The sequence below is a fragment of the Neoarius graeffei genome, chromosome 12, assembly GCF_027579695.1.
Source record: "Neoarius graeffei isolate fNeoGra1 chromosome 12, fNeoGra1.pri, whole genome shotgun sequence".
In the NCBI taxonomy this organism is placed as follows: Eukaryota; Metazoa; Chordata; class Actinopteri; order Siluriformes; family Ariidae; genus Neoarius; species Neoarius graeffei.
This window is the reverse complement of record NC_083580.1, coordinates 39710076-39731256: the sequence shown is the minus strand read 5'-3', so window position 1 is coordinate 39731256 and position 21181 is coordinate 39710076. Positions and strand designations below refer to the sequence as shown.

Below are 21181 nucleotides of genomic sequence, written 5' to 3'. Positions count from 1 at the left end.
CAAAGACAATAAAGGCAAAAGATCTAGAAATCATTTATTGAATGCAAATATAGCACATTTCTCCCCCAAATCAACACATTTTGAAATGAAATAAAATAATTTAATCGCAACTTCATGAGAGCCCAGTTCTGGGCCCTCCCCATTCCTGGGCCCGGGACAACATACCCGTTTGTCCCCCCCTGTCGGCGGGCGGGCGGGCGTGCGTGTCACGGTGGTGTAGTGGTTAGCGCTGTCGCCTCACAGCAAGAAGGTCCTGGGTTCGAGTCCCGGGGCCGGCGAGGGCCTTTCTGTGCGGAGTTTGCATGTTCTCCCCGTGTCCGCGTGGGTTTCCTCCGGGTGCTCCGGTTTCCCCCACAGTCCAAAGACATGCAGGTTAGGTTAACTGGTGACTCTAAATTGACCGTAGGTGTGAATGTGAGTGTGAATGGTTGTCTGTGTCTATGTGTCGGCCCTGTGATGACCTGGCGACTTGTCCAGGGTGTACCCCGCCTTTCGCCCGTAGTCAGCTGGGATAGGCTCCAGCTTGCCTGCGACCCTGTAGAAGGATAAAGCGGCTAGAGATAATGAGATGATATTGATATATATATATATATATATATATATATATATATATATATATATACACACACACGTAAGTAGTAAATAGTTTAAGGCCTATTAATTAATTATTGCACATAATTGCATCGATGAGAGATGGCAGAGGTAGTAGTGGTGAAGTAGTGCAAATTAAACGAGAAACAGGTTATTGGTGCTATGTTACAAGTTGTGGGTGTTATACAGTCTGACAGCAGTAGGTATGAATGACCTGCGGTACCGCTCCTTCTTACACCGTGGGTGTAGCAGTCTACTACTAAAAGATATTTATTTTTTCAAGGAAACTTAACACTGACCAAAAGTTACATCAATGGGGCATTTAAGAAAAACACTTCACTAGTTTCTGTCCTGGACGCAATACTGAACTTCATACAACATGGTGCTCTTTCAGGAAACTAATAAGAGAAGACATCATCATGGTTTTCATTATTTTATCAAAATGGTTCAGAACTATGGCATCCCAGTCTTATACTCTTCAATGTTCTTCAATTCACTACTCAATTATAATTCAGTACTCTTCAAGATTAATAACATTATACTTTATTTTCTTTAAAAATATAAAAAGGACACGTGCTCCAGTTTTCTCCATAGTAGACATGTTTAGCAAAACTAGGTTCTCTTGGGATCCAAGCGAGCACATATACAGTACCAGTCAAAAGTTCTGACCCACCTAATTCAATAGTTTTTCTTTAATTTTATTAATTAAAAGACACTTCATGTTTTAAAGTAATGATGAACTGTCATTTCTCTTTACTTAGTTAAGCAGTTCTAGACAGAATATGGATTACAGTTGTTGAATAGAGCCATTTACTGTTTTTTTTATTATTTACTATTTATTGTTTGATCTCAAACGCATTAAGAAGGCAAGACATTCCACTAATTAACTTTTGGCAAGGCACATCTGTTAACTCAAAAGCATTCCAGATGACTACCTCAGGAAGCTGGTTAAGATAATGCCAGTAGTGTACAAAGCATCATAAAGGTAAACGTTTGCTACTTTGAAGAATCTAAAATATGAAACATTTAATACTTTATTTACCACATAATTCCACATATGTTCTGTTATTTCATAGTTTTGATGTCTTCAGTATTGTTCTACAATGTAGAAAATAGTCAAAATACAGAAAAACCTATGAATGAGTAGGTGTCCCCAAACTTTTGACTGGTACTGTGTGTTGCAAGGGTGGGTGTGTTTTACTCTCATGCAGACATGAGCAGGAGGTCAGATATCAAGCTTTGGGACAAAGAAAGGCCACATTCATTAAAAAGTTAGACAATGTGTTTACTTAGAGCTGTGCAATGTGTTTACAGTGTCTGGTGTATATTAGGCTTTACTCATTCATCTTCAGTTACTGTTTTATAACGGCTAGGGCGACAACTTAAATGTGGAAAAAGATCTGGCATGACAGTGTTTCCCCTACCATTATATATTGCCCCCACCCCCCACTTTAAGGTCGGGAGGGGGGCGTGTCATTAAAAAAAGAAAAGAAAAAAACAGGAACCCCCCCCAGTAGGCAGGCACTAGGACAACAAGGAAAGAGCGCCTGCTCAAAAATAGGAGTGTGCAGGCACTAGGACCATGCAGAACCCCCCCCCAAGTGGCAAAAGATAGAAGACATGACATTTAAAAAAAAAAGTGAGAGTGATGCCTTCCATGAAGTTAGCTAATGTTATGTTACAAATATTCATAGTGAGATCACGTTGGAATATCACTCATCTTCAAGTTAGCTTGCCATAGAAAATGAATTTTTTTAACATTATTTCAAAGGAGCACAGTCAGTCTAACTGTACTTCACTCAACCAGGGCTCTACACTAACTTTTTTTTTTTTCAGGAGCACACGTGCTCCTAAGTTAAACATTTTAGGAGCACAGGGGAAAAAATGGGGGCACAAGCAGGTTTTCATTTTAAAGGTTTATTGCAGCGCAAACCTTAGACACACCAACACACAAAACGCAAAATTCAATTGAGAATGAATGAATGAACGAATGAATGAATGAACAAACAAATGAATAACAAACAACTGAATGAATGAACAAACAGGAGCTAAACAGAGAGCAGAGCTCAGCAGAGCTAACAATATCATCAAGGACAGCTCCCAACCTGGCTCTGAGTTCTTTGACTTGCTGCCCTCAGGCAGGCATTACAGGTGCATCAAAGCAAGGACCAACAGACTCAAAAACAGTTTTTCCCCCCCACAGGCCATAACCACCTTGAACAATTAGCCTTTTTCACATTACGTCACTTGAAGGGGAACTCATATCCGTTTTCAGCCTTTTGAATGGAAGAAGAGGTATACGGCGGCAACATATGTTAACAAAACTGTGTCATTCACAGATAAGATTGATAATAATATTGCGCATTGTTGTTTATCATTACGTATTGTTAGCAACCATTCCAGTCACCTACCTGCCTTGTTTTGGAAAGGAAGTTTACTGACTTTCTATGGTTGCTACTTGTTAGCCAGCAGATTAGCATGCCGCCTCTTCTTCCATTCAAAAGGCTGAAAACGGATGTGAGGTTCTTCTGCAAGTGACGTAATGTGAAAAAGGCTAATTACATGCACTGACTGATGCCCCTTCTGGCAGGTGCAACAATGCACCAACAAGGACCTAAAAGGACAATATTCTCACACTTACCTGATACAGTGCAATACTTATTACAGTGCAACCTCACAGAGCAACTTTTTAGTTTTTATAGCTTTTGTATATTTTATATTTCTACACTTTTACATCCATACCCAATACAATGCAATACCAAACACAGTGCAATATCCTGAGTTTTGTAGCTGAACTGAGTTTCTATAACTAATGTGCAATTAACATCTGCAACTCAACACGCCCAGTTGTATATATATTCTTTGTTTTTCTGCTGTGTTGTGACATGCACCATTTGTATATACTGTATATTATTTGTTTTTCTGCTGTGTTGTATGTTCCCATCTAAATGTTTGCACTGGGGTGTGTGCTTTCCATCTCATTATATAATTTTCCCGCAGCTTCTCCCGTCGTTCTAGCTTTCTTCACTACACTTTCTTCCTCGTCCGTTCTTTTATTCTTGTTTCCACCATCATTGCTTTTAAAAAACGCGTTATTCTCTGTATAGCGAATATATTTCTCAGCTCGGTCCGAACCAGCTCTCAGTTATCGCTCAGTTGAATGATCTGATGAATCCCTAAAAAGCACTTTTCCCACCTAATGCCACACCCACAACATACAACCGTGGGAAAGAGGGCAATCACAGAAAGATGAGTAGAAAATGGGAAATGTTACGAGGGATATTTATTGTGATAGTAGGCTATTGTAGCGTCAGCACAAAAGCACCGGACTCAACTTTAACTGAAAGTGTTATTCAGTAGCCTAAACTTATTCAAGCTACAGACCGAGAAGAATAAAAGTGCTGAAATCTCATGTCCCGGTAAAACACACTAGCATGGCAGAACGGCAAAAAAAATTTAACTTTTTCACTCCCCCCGGCTACCGTGGGAACCACCGCAGTGCAAGACAGAGGCAATGCACGCAACTACAGACAGGGAGCAAGGCGCAGGCAGAACACACACACACACACACGTACACAACACTGAACACACACACTTACAACAATACAGGCCGTTACTCGTTACACTATATTAGGTAGGCTATCCAGCGCTGGATTTACATACTTTGCAGTTTAATGTTTGATACATTTTAGAATGTTAAACTCGTCGCATCTATGCTCAGTGCTTTCCTAAATTGTCGGCAGCAAGAAGCCCTCGCACGAATGCGCGTGGGTTTTTTTCGTTGTTCGCATGCCGAAAAATTCGCTCGCAAATGCGAGTGAAATGTGCGCACTGTAGAGCCCTGCACTCAACACATAAATCAAAAGTAGTGATAAGCAGTGAAGAGCTGAGTGAAAAATTACAGAAAGAAGAAATGTGATCTGACTTTCAAATTAGAATTATAAATCAATCAATTAGAACTATAGATCGTTCATATGACATTTTAATCTCTAAAATCACTACCATATAACACCATTCATGAAAGTATTTTTATTTGGAAATAATTTCTTGTGTCTGTAACTCGGCAGGGACAGCTGCCTCAGGTGATAGGCATGGAGTAGCATGCAGAAAGTGGAGAGGTGATTGAATTACAAATTACAGAATCAAACAATAAGGTATGAGAGGCTGTGATACAGATGGGTGACAAATTAAAGCCAAAATGAAGTGTCTTTGTAGTGAGGCCACCATGAGTCTCCAGAATATCTTCAGTGCTCCTTGCCAAGTCTGTGAAACTATATTGGAGGGATGAACTTTCCTCCAAGATATTCCCTCATTTATATATGACCTTTATTTATATCCGGTAATTTAACTGAGATCAAGATTTCTTCTGCAAGAGACCTGAGTACAGTAGATAGACTCAGGTAGGGGTATCTGAAAAACTTAAGCCCTTTTGAGGATTTATGCTTGCCTGCTTGCCACCCCCCCCACACACACACACACCTTTGAAATCAAAATGCCGCCCCTGCCCGAGTAGAACACTACCAGTTCTCCTACTAAACTGCATCCCCTCAGCACTTCACTCACCACAGGATCAGTAGCTTTGATCCAAATTGTACCCCCCCAAAAAATGAAACAAGAGTTCTATTGTAAAAATTGTTCTAATTATTGTTCTATAATAAATGTGAAGACTTAAATATGACTCCTTTAACTGTTTGTAGAACTGGTTTATACTTCTCTGTCCATGTATTTAATTGGCTGTGTACATGTCTGCTGGCATACTTCTACTTCATGCAGATGTGCACAATAAAGTGTGTGTGTGTGTGTGTGTGGGGGGGGGGGGGGGGGGGGGGGCAGACAGACTCACATTCCACTACAGAAAGAATGTGCACAGGGTGGGGGTGTTCCCAAAGTTCTTTTAGTAAAATCTGTCCACTAGGCAGACATGGCAACACTCCAGGGAAGTTATTTTCAGTCATACAAGTCCAGAATCCTGTCTACTTAACTGGAAAGAGACCAAGATACCAGATCACCAAGAGGACATTTCAAGCATGGATTGATGGATGTTGAAATACAACAAAACTAAAGCAGTCCAGAACAGAAGCTGTCTCTGACTCAAACAGACAAAATATAATTTCAGGTTGCTCCATCTACTGCACATGCATGTTTCTTCATTACAAATGGAGAAAAGTGGCCTAGATCTGCATGTGTGTCAGTCAGTGCGTTTACATGCACATAGAGAAAATCGAATTTCTGCCGTAGCTCGACTGACATCGAAGTTCTAAATGCCATGGATACACCTTAGCTCGGCTGAAATTGAAACAAACTGGATTTCTCGTAATTGAGCTACGCGACCTAGATTATGCAATTGTAGCCGAGCTACTTAGTGCATGTAACCCTATCGAGCTACGTAGTCGAGCTACTTACTTCCCTTCCGGAAGTGACGAGTGACGAGACCACAAGCGGGAAACAACAGCCTCGGTCGCCATGACAACAGTAGTAGTAGCGAGCAGCAGAAGAGGTCAGGAGGAACAAGGAGACAAAAAACAAAAACAATTGAACTTGTGTGTTTATTAAGACACAAGTTAAATTGTAAGCAAAAAATGGACTTTAGAAAAATATACAATTGTGCAAAATAAGTTGTCTTACAAAACAGTGGTCTGCGCAGGACAGTTTGTAGCCAACAGGTGGCAATGACATGTGGTGTGAATGTAAAGTGGAAATCACTCCTCTTCTTCATGACGACAACCGGAAGTGTACCAACACGATGGGACGTGTAGCGCCACCTGTGGCTCGGGTGCACAATGTACCTCACACAATAGCTCGATTTCCTTGTGTGCATGTAGGATTGGATTTCTCTGGCACCCCTGCTGGGACCCTTAGCCCGATTACCGACAGTAGCTCGATTTGGATGTGCATGTAAACGCACTGAGTGACTGATCAGGCTTATTTGCTAACTCGTGCTTATTTTTAGCTCATATGGCCTTGTGAACACTTGCTCTTGTGTGATATAGCTTTCATACAACAGTTCTATAAACAAGAAATTAATATTGAATAAGCAACATCATGGACATGATATCAACAAATGTTCATTTTATTTTTGCTCCATTAGTAAACTCAGATCCTGAAAAAGCCAGACTCACTTTGTAGCACAACAGCTAGCTGGCTCGCATTAATTTCTACACTCCTGTTAAAGGTGATTCTGGTAAAAGTAGCGTCCCTTCTTCCTTTTCATCTTTATCTGATGAGCTTTCATATTTTATGTCAAAAGGTATATTCCTGAAAAATATAATTTGCCATGTCCCCTGATGATGTCACTAACACTACCATGGTAACCAGTTACAAATAGGGAGTGGAGTTCTACGTGACAAGTGGAGTGATATACACAATGAAACATCCCAAAAATTGTCATGTTGTCATGAAATATCAGCACTCTTGACCAATCAAATCAATGGACTGGAAATAACTGTTGCATAAATTGAATACCCCATGCATATTTCAAGCAGTTATCCGTTTCCACTCAGGCTGTCTGTGCTGCTACTTAACTCTGGGTCCTGATACATCAATACTGTGCTGTTCAGTATTAGAGATGGGCATTTCAGGCAAAATAACTACTCAAATTTTGAAATGTGTGCCACAAAATATTATTCCCTTATCCTCTGCAATGTGTGCATGGATGAGCTGTGTGCCACTTTAACTACAGCTGGCACACACTGACCTTTAAATATTGCATATTTAAACTTTATTATACATCCTGGAGGAATGATGGGTTCACTTAAAGCATGTTTAACTAGCATACTGTCACACAGTGAGCTGCACACAGATGAGGAAGAAACTTTGCTTTGATTTGGTGTTTATGCCTTGAAGCTATAATTAATCACACTCAAATCTGACCCTGTTTGCTGCTTTAAAATTTGAATCTGTATGGTATGGGCAAAGAGCATCTCAGTTTGTAAGCATGAAGCAAAGAATTTGCAACGTTTTACAGCACTCGTTTACTGAAACACTGGACTAAAAATACTGCAGTGTGTTAGCAGTTAAATGAATACAACATGATATGCTGACAAGGGTAGCCCCATCCCCTTTTACCTTAGATTTCAATGCGTTTCTACAGAATTGCAAAGGGAAAATAAACTGCTGAACAGCTTCACCTGGTCAATTTTTTTTGTATAGTGCTTTTAACAATAGACAGACATTGTCACAAAGCAGCTTTACAGAAAAAAAATGATTTTAGATATATGAACTAATAAATTTAATCCTAATGATCAAGCCTGAGGTAATGGTGACAAGAAAAAAAAAAAAACCTCCCTGAAACAACACGAGGAAGAAACCTAGAGAGGAAATGGGGCCAAAAGGGAACCCATCCTCATTTGGGTGATAACAGATAGCATGATTATAAATAACTCAGGTCCATAAGTGTGTGTCCTATATGGTCAAAAAGTGCAACTGTGTAACCAGGAAATTCATTATGGTTTTAATATGAAGTCTATCTCAAGTCACAGCACTCCTAATACACATAACCCACAGGAAGCCACACACCTCCTCACAGACACTATGCTTTCTTGAAACTGTGCTAGTCACACGACTCTTGAGCTTTCTATGAAATAATACTCATAAAATCCTAATTTTCTATTGAAATTTTAAGAATCTTTTGAAAATCATATTTTATTACAAAAAAAAAGATCCCCCACTTCATTTTTGGGTAGCACAGTGGTGCAGTATTTAGCACTGTTGCTTCACAGCAAGAAGGTTCTAGGTTTGAACCTTGTGGCCTGTGTGGAGTTTGCACGTTCTCCCTATGTCTGTGTGGGTTTCCTCCAGGTGCTCCAGTTCCTCCCACAGTCCAGAATCATGTGGATCAGGTCAACTCGCTAATCTAATTTGCCCATAAGTGTGAATGAGTGTGAGAATGGTTGTTTGTCTCTGTGTTAGACCTGTGATAGGTTGGTGACCTGCCCTGTCTCTTATCCAAAGTCAGCTGGGATTGGCTCCAGCTTCCTTGCGACCCTGACAGATAAGAGATCTAGATGATGGATCTCTTATCTGTCAGGTGATGATGACTCACTCATTTTTATTATTAGGTATTAAAGTCGACCAGACAGGAATCAGTCTGCAAAATTTCCAGTTTTCTGAAAAGATTCTAGAGTTTAAACAACTGTCGATATTAAAAAATAGAATTAAAAATAAACAGAAGGTTTTCGAATTTTGAAATAGTTAAAACAAAGAAAGTAAAAGGTAAGATGTTCCTCATTGCTAATGTCTACTACTGAACAGGGATGGCACTGGGATTTTTCATTCTGGGTCCAGGGACTCACATAACTGGCCAAACTGGGATCCCTGGTATTTTTTTGTGTGTCCCAAAAAAAAAAAAAATTATATAAGCGCCATATTGTTGCAGTATGCAGTCACAATATTGTAATTTTTTCAACTGACAATTCACAGAGATAAAGGTTTTTAGGTCAGTCTTTGCAAGTGGCTAACCTGGTATAGAATATAGAGGACTTTCACTGACGTCACAGATTTTTGTTTATCACACAGCGTCCACCATATTGCAGGGCAAACAAAAGAAACAGCCGGGACAGTTAATAATGAAAATCAATACGACTGCAGTCAGTACAATCTCTCTGAAACAACAAAAAATTTATTTTATACCAGCAGATAGTGTTACATTGAAAAGCTGAAACATGCAGGCATCACAGATCCATATAATTTACCCACAAATGTATTTATTTATTAGGCCTGTCGCGATATTCGATATACCGACTTATCGTACGGTAAATTAAAATGAACTCTAATTTTTTTTTTTTTTTAACCGTGATTTTGGCATTTACGTGCTGTACATCTACATAGGGAAGTTGCCGGAGTATTAGCTTGACCCACTGACCGAATAAAACACCGCACTATTTTCTGTCGTCTCGTGTGGCTCTCTGTCAGAGGCGGGGCCTCCCAGCCAGGGTATCCACTGAATGGGGAAAAGACAACACCACGTTGCTCCGTTGTACAGACCATAGGCGTAGAATTGGGTATGGATGGTATGGACATGTCCCTACCAATATCAAACGATGGCTGATATGTCCCTACCAATATTTCTGATAGAAGGGAAAAAAATTAAAAACATCGCACTCCGTGCGTGGTACACAAATGGTTACTGTAGGTTTCCACTGGGCAAAACCACGCAAAATTCGCTCAAAAATATTCGCTCTGTGGGCGTGGTCGCAAAAACAGCAAGCAAGTTTGGCTACCATGTCAATTAGCAAGTGCAGTTGCAGTGCAGTGACCAGCTGCTAGCTAGTAAACTGTCCTTGAGGAATGTAACGTTAAATTAACTCGTAAAATTAATCAGTTAACAACAGTTCGTATTCAGTGTGTAAAAACAACATACAAATATGACTGTTTTCTAAGTTTGTGTGTCATGTAAATAACAATCCGACTTGATACTGACAACAACTGGTGCTCATTAAGGTCACAAAGACATCATTAAATCATATCAAATTGTGCTAATGCTGGCTAATATTGCACCTAGTCTTGCTTGTGAAGTGCCTGCAAACTTTAGCAGCCCGCTAACCCTTAATTTGAAGTGCTTCAGTTAAGACCTGCAGAGAGCCCTGACCAAGTTCGTGTAACATGACACATGTAAACAACAACCCGATGGTGATGTGGACATTGTTCGTGGCCCAGACACCTTTTAAAGCTCATAGGCAATGGTTCTAATTTTATGCACATTTGAAACTTGATATGTTAAAAAACCCTCTGTAATTTTCTTCTGGTCCCAAGAAGTATTGCTAATAAGTAATAATTAAAATAAGTTAGCGCGGATCGTGGCGAATTTCTGTTCGGCTATTTTCGTGACCACTCGGCGCGTGACGTCATTTAAGACAAACAAACCACTTGAGTTGAGTCCACTGCCATTCGGCTTGAGTGCAGAGGTGCGTTCAGGAATTTCCAAAGAAAAACCATGCCTTATTGTTGTCCAGTGAACTGTAACAACGGGACCGGTTCAGGAAGAAGTTTTTACCTTTTTCCAAGACAGGAGAAGAGGCAGAGAGAGTGGGTTGGCTTTTTCTGGAAGAGGAGAAGAGGCGGAGTGAGAGGATTGTCTTTTTCCAAAAAAGGAGAAGAGGCAGAGCGAGAGGATTGGCTTTTTCCAAAAAAAGGAGAAGAGGCAGAGCGAGAGGATTGGCTTTTTCCAAAAAAAGGAGAAGAGGCGGAGCGAGAGGATTGGCTTTTTCCGAAAAAGGAGAAGAGGCGGAGCGAGAAGGTTGGCTTTTTCCGAAAGAGGAGACGAGGCAGAGAGAGTGGATTGTGTGTGTGAAGCCAGAGAGTTGTTTTTTTTTCCGGAAGAGGAGAAGAGGCGGAGAGAATGGATTGTGCGCATGAAACAAAATCAAGCGGTCAAAGAAGAAACGGACCAGCAATGCTCAAGTAAAAAGGAGAATATTGGAGGTAAACATTTTTACTTTTGCTTGCAATTGACAAGTCAAGAATCCTGAGGGATCCTGTACAGTCATTGTGGAAATGAGACAAAGGGATATTTCCTCGCTTAGAGTAGGCTATAAATAGTATGCCGCCATGGATGGCAGGCTAATGTGGCCTACCGGCGCACTATCAAGTAATTGTTACCCATATCCACTAGGGAGGGCGGTTTAATTATTCTTCAAAAGGGCTCTTATTTAGTATTACGACAAAAGTAGGAATTAATCATAATTACCAGGATAAATCGTTTGGGCGCGAGTCTTGTTGAAGTCCAGGGTCACCGCAATCAGAGTCGGCCGAGTCGCTGTCTGATTCCGAGGCTGCACGGTTAAACCAGTGAGCCACATTCACTGATTGCTTTGCAACAGCCATAGGTTCATACATATATGGTTTCACCTCTCGATATTCAATTTGGAGAGTTCCTACTTCAAAATTGCTATCGCTTTCAGACATTTTACACAACCTCTCAGGACCAAAGTCCATACACATATGCTCGGTTCGCAGGTAAAAACAGAACTTCTCCCGGTCTGTTTGGCTTAAATGACGTCACGACGACTGTCCTCTGGCGGTGAAAGTGCACATAAGTGAGATGTAAACAAACCTTCAGAAATTGGGCAAAACAGTATATTTTAACCGTTTTATTCAATTTTAGGGTGCAAATTAGACACTAGGAAGATTGAATTCACTTTTTGTGTCGTTCTTCTAGACAAAGTTGATATTTTACATTTCACCTCCGACCACTGCCAATGACCTTTAATCAAATCAAACATTTTCATGTAATAAGCATAACAGCCTCCGCCTTCTTGATCAGAAATTTTTGGTTACTCCCGCCTCTCTTGAAAACGTCACATACCGAGTACATACATATGCTGAACTGATTGGTTTTCGAGGGGGTTCATTTGAAAGCGGTAGGCTAAAAACTTCTCTGTAGAACCCTGTCACTCCCTCCTCTCCCTCCCCTCTCCGTTCTGGGCTCAAGAAGATAACAAAAGGGCAATAATATAACAATAACCAATCAGAATTCAGATACATTCTGTTGCGAAGTAAAATTGTAACCTTTCAACAGGTCAAAAAAGTTCTAGAGCTCTCGTCCTGTTTGACCGTTAGATCAATCACATATCAGCTTAAACTAGCATTCTAAAACTAGTTAAAGATCACACAGAAGATAGCCTACTCCCCCTGCTAGCTTAATGTAATGCAGTGTTTAAGGCTCCGTACGTGTTTGACTTCCATTTATGAGGGAAAGGAACATACTCCCTTCTGACAGTCATTGCGTTATTCGCTGGTAAAACACATTTGCAAATTGGTAGAATGAGTTAAATCACCACATACAAGATTTGCAATTAATCAAATGAATTGCTTATTATTATTATTATTATTATTATTATTATTCATAAATTACTACTGAAGTTCTGAACTTCAAATTTTAAAAGTCTGGACTTTGGAGAGATGATGGATACTCTTTTGGTGGAACACAACGGAGCAAAATATTGTGACCCTCTAATGTTGACCTGAAGTTGGCGCCACTGGGGGTTGGCATTGGGTTTATGTCCCCACCAATGTTAATATCAAACCTATGCCCTTGTCTACGTTATCTCGTTCTAATTGTTACTTTTATCCAAATGACAGCTGGCAATACGTTGTTACCTTGCACTTTGTTTATCTGGGTACTAATCTTTGAGAAACTGGATTGGAAGGATGTTGCCTATGAAGAAAAGAATGTCTTTTTATTACCCTGTGCCAAGTTAATACTTACTTAAGTGCAATTAAGAGCCATAGGTTGTATTTAATTTATTGTTTTTGTTGTGAGTGGTTTTGTTTGATTGTTGTTTTATTTCTTTAGGTTATTTATTTATATATTTTTTACATTCCACTGTTGAATTCAAAAAGTTGACTTAATTAACAAGTTTACTGTTCTTTGAAAGGGTGTATTTGCATGATCATTATTTTACTAGTGAGGCCAAAAAAAAAAAAAAGTGTGTGTGTTTCCGGTTATGTAGATTTCAAAACTAGGGTCAGTAGGCAGGCTTTTTTTTTTTTGAATTTTTTTTTTCAAGATGGCTAACCTATATTTAGACAGGAATAATTTCACAAAATATAATGAATTTCTTTGCAGGTCACCTGAGTTACCACCTTCTGATGAATCTGATGCAGCATGAGACACCTTTTAACATGAACTTTTTCTGTAAATATAACAGCTCAATACACCATGAGAGAGAGAGAGCAGCCCCGCCCCTCTCTGCTCCCTGAGTGGAGCTCGTCGCCTTGGTAGCGGTGCAGGGAAAAGACACAATATAACAAGCAAAGAGCGCTTTTTCTCTCAGAGTTCCCTCTCCTCGAACAACGGGGATTTACAAGGAAACGAAAGGAGCTATTCACAAAATTCTTTCACATTGAGTGCTACAAGGCTCCCATGAACACATTAATGTAATTTTTTTTGTCCCTAGTGTAAAAAATGTGGACACTAGAGCAAGTTAAAAACAAGTGACTTTTCTGGTTTTGCAGTAAAAGCGCTGCCACGCTTATAACGTGAGTCTATGGGAGAGCGTGGCTGTCCTCTCCTTACTTTCAGGCTTCTCATTCAAAAACTGTAAATCCTATCGCTCAGGTAGACACTTGTCTTGATTCACACAATGTGTGACTACAACTTTTGAGAAAAGTGTGTGTGTAGAGTGAAAATTGTGGCTGAGAAAACAGTTTAAATGAGAAAGTTAGAGCTTTTTTTTCAAGCTGCCTACACTCTAAACTCCTGAGCTCCACTGGTGTGTAATGCCATAGACACCCATTATAAAGTCTGAATTTCTCCAGGTGTGATCATGGTGTTTGATCTGTGACTGATCAAAAAGTATAGAACCTAGCAAAAAAGTTGAATGCCAGATCCACACAGGAGAATTTTGTCTCCGTTTTAAAGTTTGAATCATGTCTCTAGGTGAAAGACAAAATAAGCGTTATCCATACATGTCAACCTTTGGTCACTCAAACCTGTATAACCAACCTCCAAAATCCGTATTTCCCTTATAAAATCCTTATAAGATGCAAATTAAAATAATTTACCTAAAATTTGAATGATAATTAACAATGATATATCCAAGTTACTTTTTATTCAATATTAATAACAATAAACCTTCAGAATAATACAAAGCTCCAATGTTTGACAAAAACACAAAGTGTCACTCTAATGTTCTGAATTGTACTCCATGACAGCTTTTTTAGCACTCTGCACCAATACCTCACGAGGCTGCATGTCACAGCAAGTGTGAAAAACAATCTGAATTGGTGTTTTCCAGACTGAGGCGCCATGTTGTTTAGTTGTTTACTTGTCGCGGCCGCTCTCGCGAGATTTGACATGGGTTACATACAAGGTCAGCGAACTTGTAGAGCGAGATTTCTCGAGACTGAATGACCTTTCACCCACCGGCGCGGGAGCTTTTGACAGAAGTAATTCGCGAGTTGTGTTTGTTGACACTTGGGCATTTAAAGATGTCATCCCGCGGCACGAAGCGGAAGAAAGCCAAAGACTGTCCGGGCAGAAGATGATTACTTCTTTCTTTTTCAATGTTGACAGACAATTTGTTACAATTTACCTCTCAGATAGCCTCAGAATGTCCCATTGGAGCATTTTTCAAAGGCTTTGCACGGCGGGGGGGGGGGGGGGGACAACCGGCACCATCTCCCCCCCCTGCTTCGCTCCCTCGCCATGGTGAGCGCCCTCATACTAAATTTTTCTAGAAAAAACCCTGAATGTCATGTAAAAGTGACCATGATGTTGTCACCTTTTCATTCTGTTCACTTTTGCTTTGTTTGCTGAACAACATAATCTAACAGATTTGCCAAGGCAATTGGGGAAATTCTTCAAGTAGGAGCCCTGAGTTCCAGGATTCACTGAAATTTCTACATTCACATAATCCCTGATGAAGCATGTGTTCAGATGAACTACACAAACAGATTTGACCGAAAATGGATCATAAGGTTTTACACAAACGTGCGGAATCCATGCCAGTTCCACTGCTCACTGCCATTAAAGCAAAAAAGCAATAAACTCTGAAATTCTTGGAAACACTTCAAAGATTCTAGCTGTCAATAATCTCATCTTATTATCTCTAGCCGCTTTATCCTGTTCTACAGGGTCGCAGGCAAGCTGGAGCCTATCCCAGCTGACTACGGGCAAAAGGCGGGGTACACCCTGGACAAGTTGCCAGGTCATCACAGGGCTGACACATAGAGACAGACAACCATTCACACTCACATTCACACCTACGGTCAATTTAGAGTCACCAGTTAACCTAACCTGCATGTCTTTGGACTGTGGGGGAAACCGGAGCACCCGGAGGAAACCCACACGGACACAGGGAGAACATGCAAACTCCACACAGAAAGGCCCTCGCCGGCCACGGGGCTCGAACCCGGACCTTCTTGCTGCAAGGCGACAGCGCTAACCACTACACCACCGTGCTGCCACTGTCAATAATATAATTTGTAATTAAAATTGTATTAAATTTGAAAAGAATGCAAAATATAAATATTTTCACTAGTGCTCTCAGACCCCACTCTCTTTGTGTGCGTTTTATATAAAAGGGTTGGTTTGATACAATACCTGGCATGGTAGAACAGTAAGAGTACTAGTTTGGTGCCAGTGTAATAAATACTTCAATAAATCCGATGAAATTAATAAAACATCAAAAGTTGTACTGTTTAAACACTGCATTAAATAAGCGAAAACACTGACTTCCTGCTTCTGTCTATCTGTGGGTGACAGGTGTAGAAAGAAGGTAAGCTAATTTTACAAACATCTCATCTCATCATCTCTAGCCGCTTTATCCTGTTCTACAGGGTCACAGGCAAGCTGGAGCCTATCCCAGCTGACTACGGGCGAAAGGCGGGGTACACCCTGGACAAGTCGCCAGGTCATCACAGGGCTGACACACAGACAACCATTCACACTCATACCTACGGTCAATTTAGAGTCACCAGTTAACCTAACCTGCATGTCTTTGGACTGTGGGGGAAACCGGAGCACCCGGAGGAAACCCACACGGACACAGGGAGAACATGCAAACTCCGCACAGAAAGGCCCTCACCGGCCACAGGGCTCGAACCCGGACCTTCTTGCTGCGAGGCGACAGCGCTAACCACTACACCACCGTGCCGCCGCTGTCCATAATTTAATTTGTAATTAAAATTGTATTAAATTTGAAAAGAATGCAAAATATAAATATTTTCAATAGTGCTCTCAGACCCCACTCTTTGTGTGCGTTTTATATAAAAGGGTTGGTTTGATACAATACCTGGCATGGTAGAACAGTAAGAGTACTAGTTTGGTGCCAGTGTAATAAATACTTCAATCAATCAATCAATCAATCAATAAATAAATCCGATGAAATTAATAAAACATCAAAAGTTGTACTGTTTAAACACTGCATTAAATAAGTGAAAACACTGACTTTTATTCTTTCATTCCTGAATTAATTAAAGCAGTAGACTGCAAAATAGGTTAAAGCTATGCCCAGACTAATATATTTTAGTTTTAAATTGAAAATGATCTCTGTCAAAATGAGCATTTTAGCTCCATATGAAAAATAATCTCCATTTATACTAACACGCCAGAAAACACATCACATGACCATTCACATACACTGGGCATGCATATGCTGGTATAAACAGCTGCTGCTATTAATTTTCTACTGGAAAAGGGTCATGTGATAGGAGCGTGACGAATCAGGGAAGGCTACTGTATATCATGACTGGATAGGAGCATGATGTATTTGGCCCCAGTACATTGAAAATGCATGGAATTTATCACCAGCATGTCAGACATGATTGCAGATCACTCAGGAGCCAATTAGAATGTGTGATAACTATACCCAGTAAAATAAAATAGAAATTGAAAATTGGACTCTTCTGCTGGGGGCTTATTGCCCCACACCTGTGGGGAATAGGCTCAACTAGAGCTGTGCAATATATCGTATTTTTATCGCGATATCGATATTGGTGTCAAACGATATCAAAATTCATAATATCGATATGAAACGATTTTTTGTCATTTGTCGAAAGGGACGTGCACAATATTTCTACAATGGCAATAAAACAACAATAACATTGACGTGACAGTAAGGTAAAACGAACCCTTCTGTCCCCTAAGGCACACCGTAGCCTTGCATACGTCATCCATTCTACTCCCGCGATATCTCCGCAACAGTAAAAAATCAATTCTTCTGTTTTCATACGTGTCGGGTGATTTGATATATTGATTTCTTAATATGTTGTTTGATTTGCTTGCTAATAGTTATAATAATACAATTAACATATTTACGTCATATTTTTGGATGTGGGACTGGGTAATGTAAAAATGGCATCTACGGAAGAAAACAAGCACAACAATATTAGCACATATCCAGCTTGCTAGCTGTGTTAGATGTGTTAAACCGTGTGGATTTAAGTGGAATAATTGCGAGTCGTCCTGTGGTCAAGGCAGCGTTTTAAGGTAAGGCAATTTGGTTATTAATGTTGCCCGCCGCGGCATGTTTACTTGGGTTCATTTGATTTTGACTTGTGCATCTGCAGCTAGCATCATGCTTTGAAGTAGGTTCTGCTAAGGACGGGTTTATTGCGCGATGTAGACGGACTCAGATGTAATTACATTGTTTTTAAAATTCCGTGCGCTTAAAACGGTGTCCCTCTGCTAATCATGTAGCCCTAATCATGTGTTGCTTTTACTTTTCGAGTGAAATATCTCTGCAAATGGTATTTCAATGCTGACATGCCAAAAAGATAGCGGAGTACCCATTTGGAAGATGAAGGAAGAGAAGCCTGATGCTTGAAAATAGATTGCTTAATCCACAACGCATATCTGTATTTGAGACATAACCTGCAACTAGTGGGGATGTTTTGGAATGACTGTGCGTGGGGTGTTTTTGGCCACAGAACACTAACCCACAGTAGTAGGAGGACTACTGGGTTCGTGGATTTTGTCTGTTGACTGAGCGACGCATGGTGTTTGCCTTGTGCCATTTCACGGAGCATCTAGCCGCAGTGCCACCTACACTTTCAGGGAATGTTTACATGCCGCTGAGCTATTTTCATGTATGTTAATTCTTAAGGACTTGTCTCTATATTGTGCGTGTTCACACACGGACTGGCCATCGGGAGTAGCGGGAGTTTTCCCGGTGGTTCAGTGTGGGCCGGCGGAGAAAAAAACAAAACAGTTGCGCGCTGGCCTTTAATATGATAAGCAATGTTAACAGTTTCTTTAACAAACTGTTAACATTGCTTATTACAGTTGCGCGCTGGCCTTTAATATGATAAGCAATGTTAACAGTTTGTTAAAGAAACTGTTAACATTGCTTATCATATTAAAGGCCAGCGCGCAACTTTTTTTTTTTTCTCCGCCGGCCCACAAACTCCCGCTACTCCCAATGGCCAGTCCGTGTGTGTGCGTGTTTTAATGTTGGTGTCTTAACAACACACAAGCTTACGTTGTAGTGTGTGTGTGAGAGAGAGATTTTATCCTTGGCTGGCTATGAGCCAGTGTGGACGTTGCGCAGTAATCACTGGTAATACCAGCGCTGGCTCCAAACTCTGTGATCGGAAATGTTGAGTGAGGAGAACGTGAGCCCTGTGCAGGCGATAGGACCTATGCAAAGTACGCGCTTGCACAGTAAATAGTTTAAGTAAAAGGCGTTTCAGGGTACAACGGGAAGGGTTGACAGGTAGCCTATGAGGCCTGTACTATAAAAATGTGGCCCGGTGCCTCAGGTGTTGATGATCAGGGCTTTAAAAAAAGGTGTATAAATATCGTTTTAAAAATCGCGATATCGATATTTACTGAAAAAATCGCGATATTGATTTTTTCCAATATCGAGCAGCCCTAGGCTCAACTGTAAAAAAGTTGACTTGTTGGAAAACTGGTGCATTTTTATCATTGGATTTTATGCCAGTTAATTTGTAACTGTGTTTGTTCTATGACAGTTAATAAAAGTTACATTATACCATATAATTTTTTAAAAACAAAAATGTGTGGGGCCCTAATGCCTCCTTTTCTCCTACAGGCATCAAATTTTTCATCAGATTAGATATATTGCCTCCGCCCACCACACATCACTTGAGGCACTGTTTGCACAAAGGTGTAGAAGAGGACTCCACCATTACTTGCCCTAAAAGCAAAATATCACCATATCTTGCTCAGATAGCCTTGTTTCTTGACGAGTTCCAGAAATCTAATATCACTAGTTGGTTCAGCAGTTGCCAAATCCATAGCATCTTCCCAAACTTACCTAGATAACTTGAAGTGGTGTGGCTGGTTACTGGTCAGAGAGGGAGATCTCTTCTACTGTTAGTGTTAGACTTACAGCACACCCACAAGCTGCCAGCTTAGTCTTAAAGGGCGGACAGAAAAGCAAACTCTTAAAGGCGCATTTCAAAATAGTGAAAAGAGTAGGGAAATACAGCAATGTTCACTACCGAAATTTATAAAATGATTATACTGTACCATCTCAAAGGTCAAATTTACCAGTAATGGTAAATTACCGGTAACTGGAGTAAACCCAAAGTATTATATACATACAAACATACGCACGCACACAGACAGATCGGATACACATGGTTAGGATGCATGTGTCACAATGCAAATACACCCCAATGCACAAGTACAGCAGAGAGCTAAGTCAAGGTTCCAAAGGGAAACTGAACTTCAAACTTGAACTTCCAATCAGTGCAGAGTTTCCCTAAAACATCGCAGCACAAAGATCATCGTTAAAGGGTACTGCGAGCAGCACAATAAACGCTCCCTCTCCTAGTTAAGATGTATGCGTTAAGAGGCTTTTGGGAAACCCACCACAGATCTGTAGTTCAGAGCTTTAACCATTGCTCTACCATTGATAATTGCATCAAGCATCACGTCCTGCTGATTGCCAATTTTCAAAACAGACAAGTGATGCATAGATGTTCATCATTCTTGACTCGTGTGTGGTCCTTCTTTTCCACTCTAAAGACTGAAAACACACCATCCCAACTGGGAAAGGGTTTGTATTGAGATATATACAGACTATAGTATGTGTACTTCATGCCATAAAATACACTGCAAATTTTCTTCTGTTTAAGACCGGAATAAATCCAGTATTAGGTATGAAACGACCACTGCAGTACTGATTATAGTGTGAAGCCCAGATGAACTCTTGTGGTGTCTTGGCCAGCATACATACATACATCTCAATACACTGATACTGCATGAGTGTTTTACACACGCAGCTAATGTTAGCTTATTACATATACCCATCAAAACACTTGCCAGCCATAGGACTTTTATAATCGTAGTGATAGTGTATTTGGACGTCCTTAACGGTTTATTAAAACACAAATCTCTGGAACGCGACAGTTAGACACGTTTGTATACATCATTCATACGTTTTCATTATGGCTCTAGCATTAGCTAGCTTTAGCTCGTCCCAAAACCTGTTAGCTTTAGCCGCGAAGCTAATCGTGAAAATGTGAGAGTTCAATGTTTGGTAAATAAGGACACCGAGATTTAATACAACCGAGTAATATAATTAAATTTGTGTTAGATAACAAAACTAGCTACTATGAGCTCAGAACATGACGTTACGGTCAAACTCGGTGTCTCCCTTGTGTGCTTAAATAACGGTCCGGCTACAGGCCTTGCAAAAATAAATAAATAAATAAATAAATAAACAAGCAAACAAATTTAAAAAGCGTGTACTCACGCTTTATCCACTAGCTCCCTGACTTTCCACATATTCAGCATATTGTCACTTTAGAAGAAACTCTCCGTCTCAACGATGCGTGATCCAATCGGTAAAAATCCCAGAAATGGACTCGGATATCTATTACCGAAACCAGAAACCCCCCCCCTCTCAACACCCCTTTCGCCTTCTCTACACAGTGCTAATCGGAGTGCAGAGCAAACCCGTTACCTCGGAAACACGCGTTGTGCGTCATGCGGATACGGAAGTTACTAGCACATTACTAGCAGCCTGGGAAATGTAGGTTCGGATCAAATGGCAACAACTGAATGGGAATATGCCGTGTTCGAGTTCCCCTATGAAATAAAAAAAGAAAATCATGCATATATTTAGAAATGTGTTGTGTAGATATATTAATTTATTTTCTTTTTACTTTTAATTTATGA

General features: G+C 40.3%; 1 protein-coding gene across 6 annotated transcripts in view; it reads right to left on the bottom strand.

Annotated features, from left to right (window-relative positions):
• clint1b (clathrin interactor 1b) overlaps window positions 1-20918 on the bottom strand; it is a 132077-nt gene extending 111159 nt beyond the window's left edge. For 5 of the 6 annotated variants that reach the window (XM_060935877.1, XM_060935879.1, XM_060935880.1 and 2 more), the window contains exon 1: window positions 20757-20918. In XM_060935877.1, coding sequence (XP_060791860.1) covers window positions 20757-20797 — 41 coding nt within the window. In that variant the 5' untranslated portion in view covers window positions 20798-20918. Of the gene's footprint in view, window positions 1-19310; window positions 19413-20756 lie in introns of all 6 variants that reach the window. The other variant, XM_060935881.1, reaches the window with a different exon arrangement.
• Between the last annotated feature and the right edge of the window lie 263 nt (window positions 20919-21181).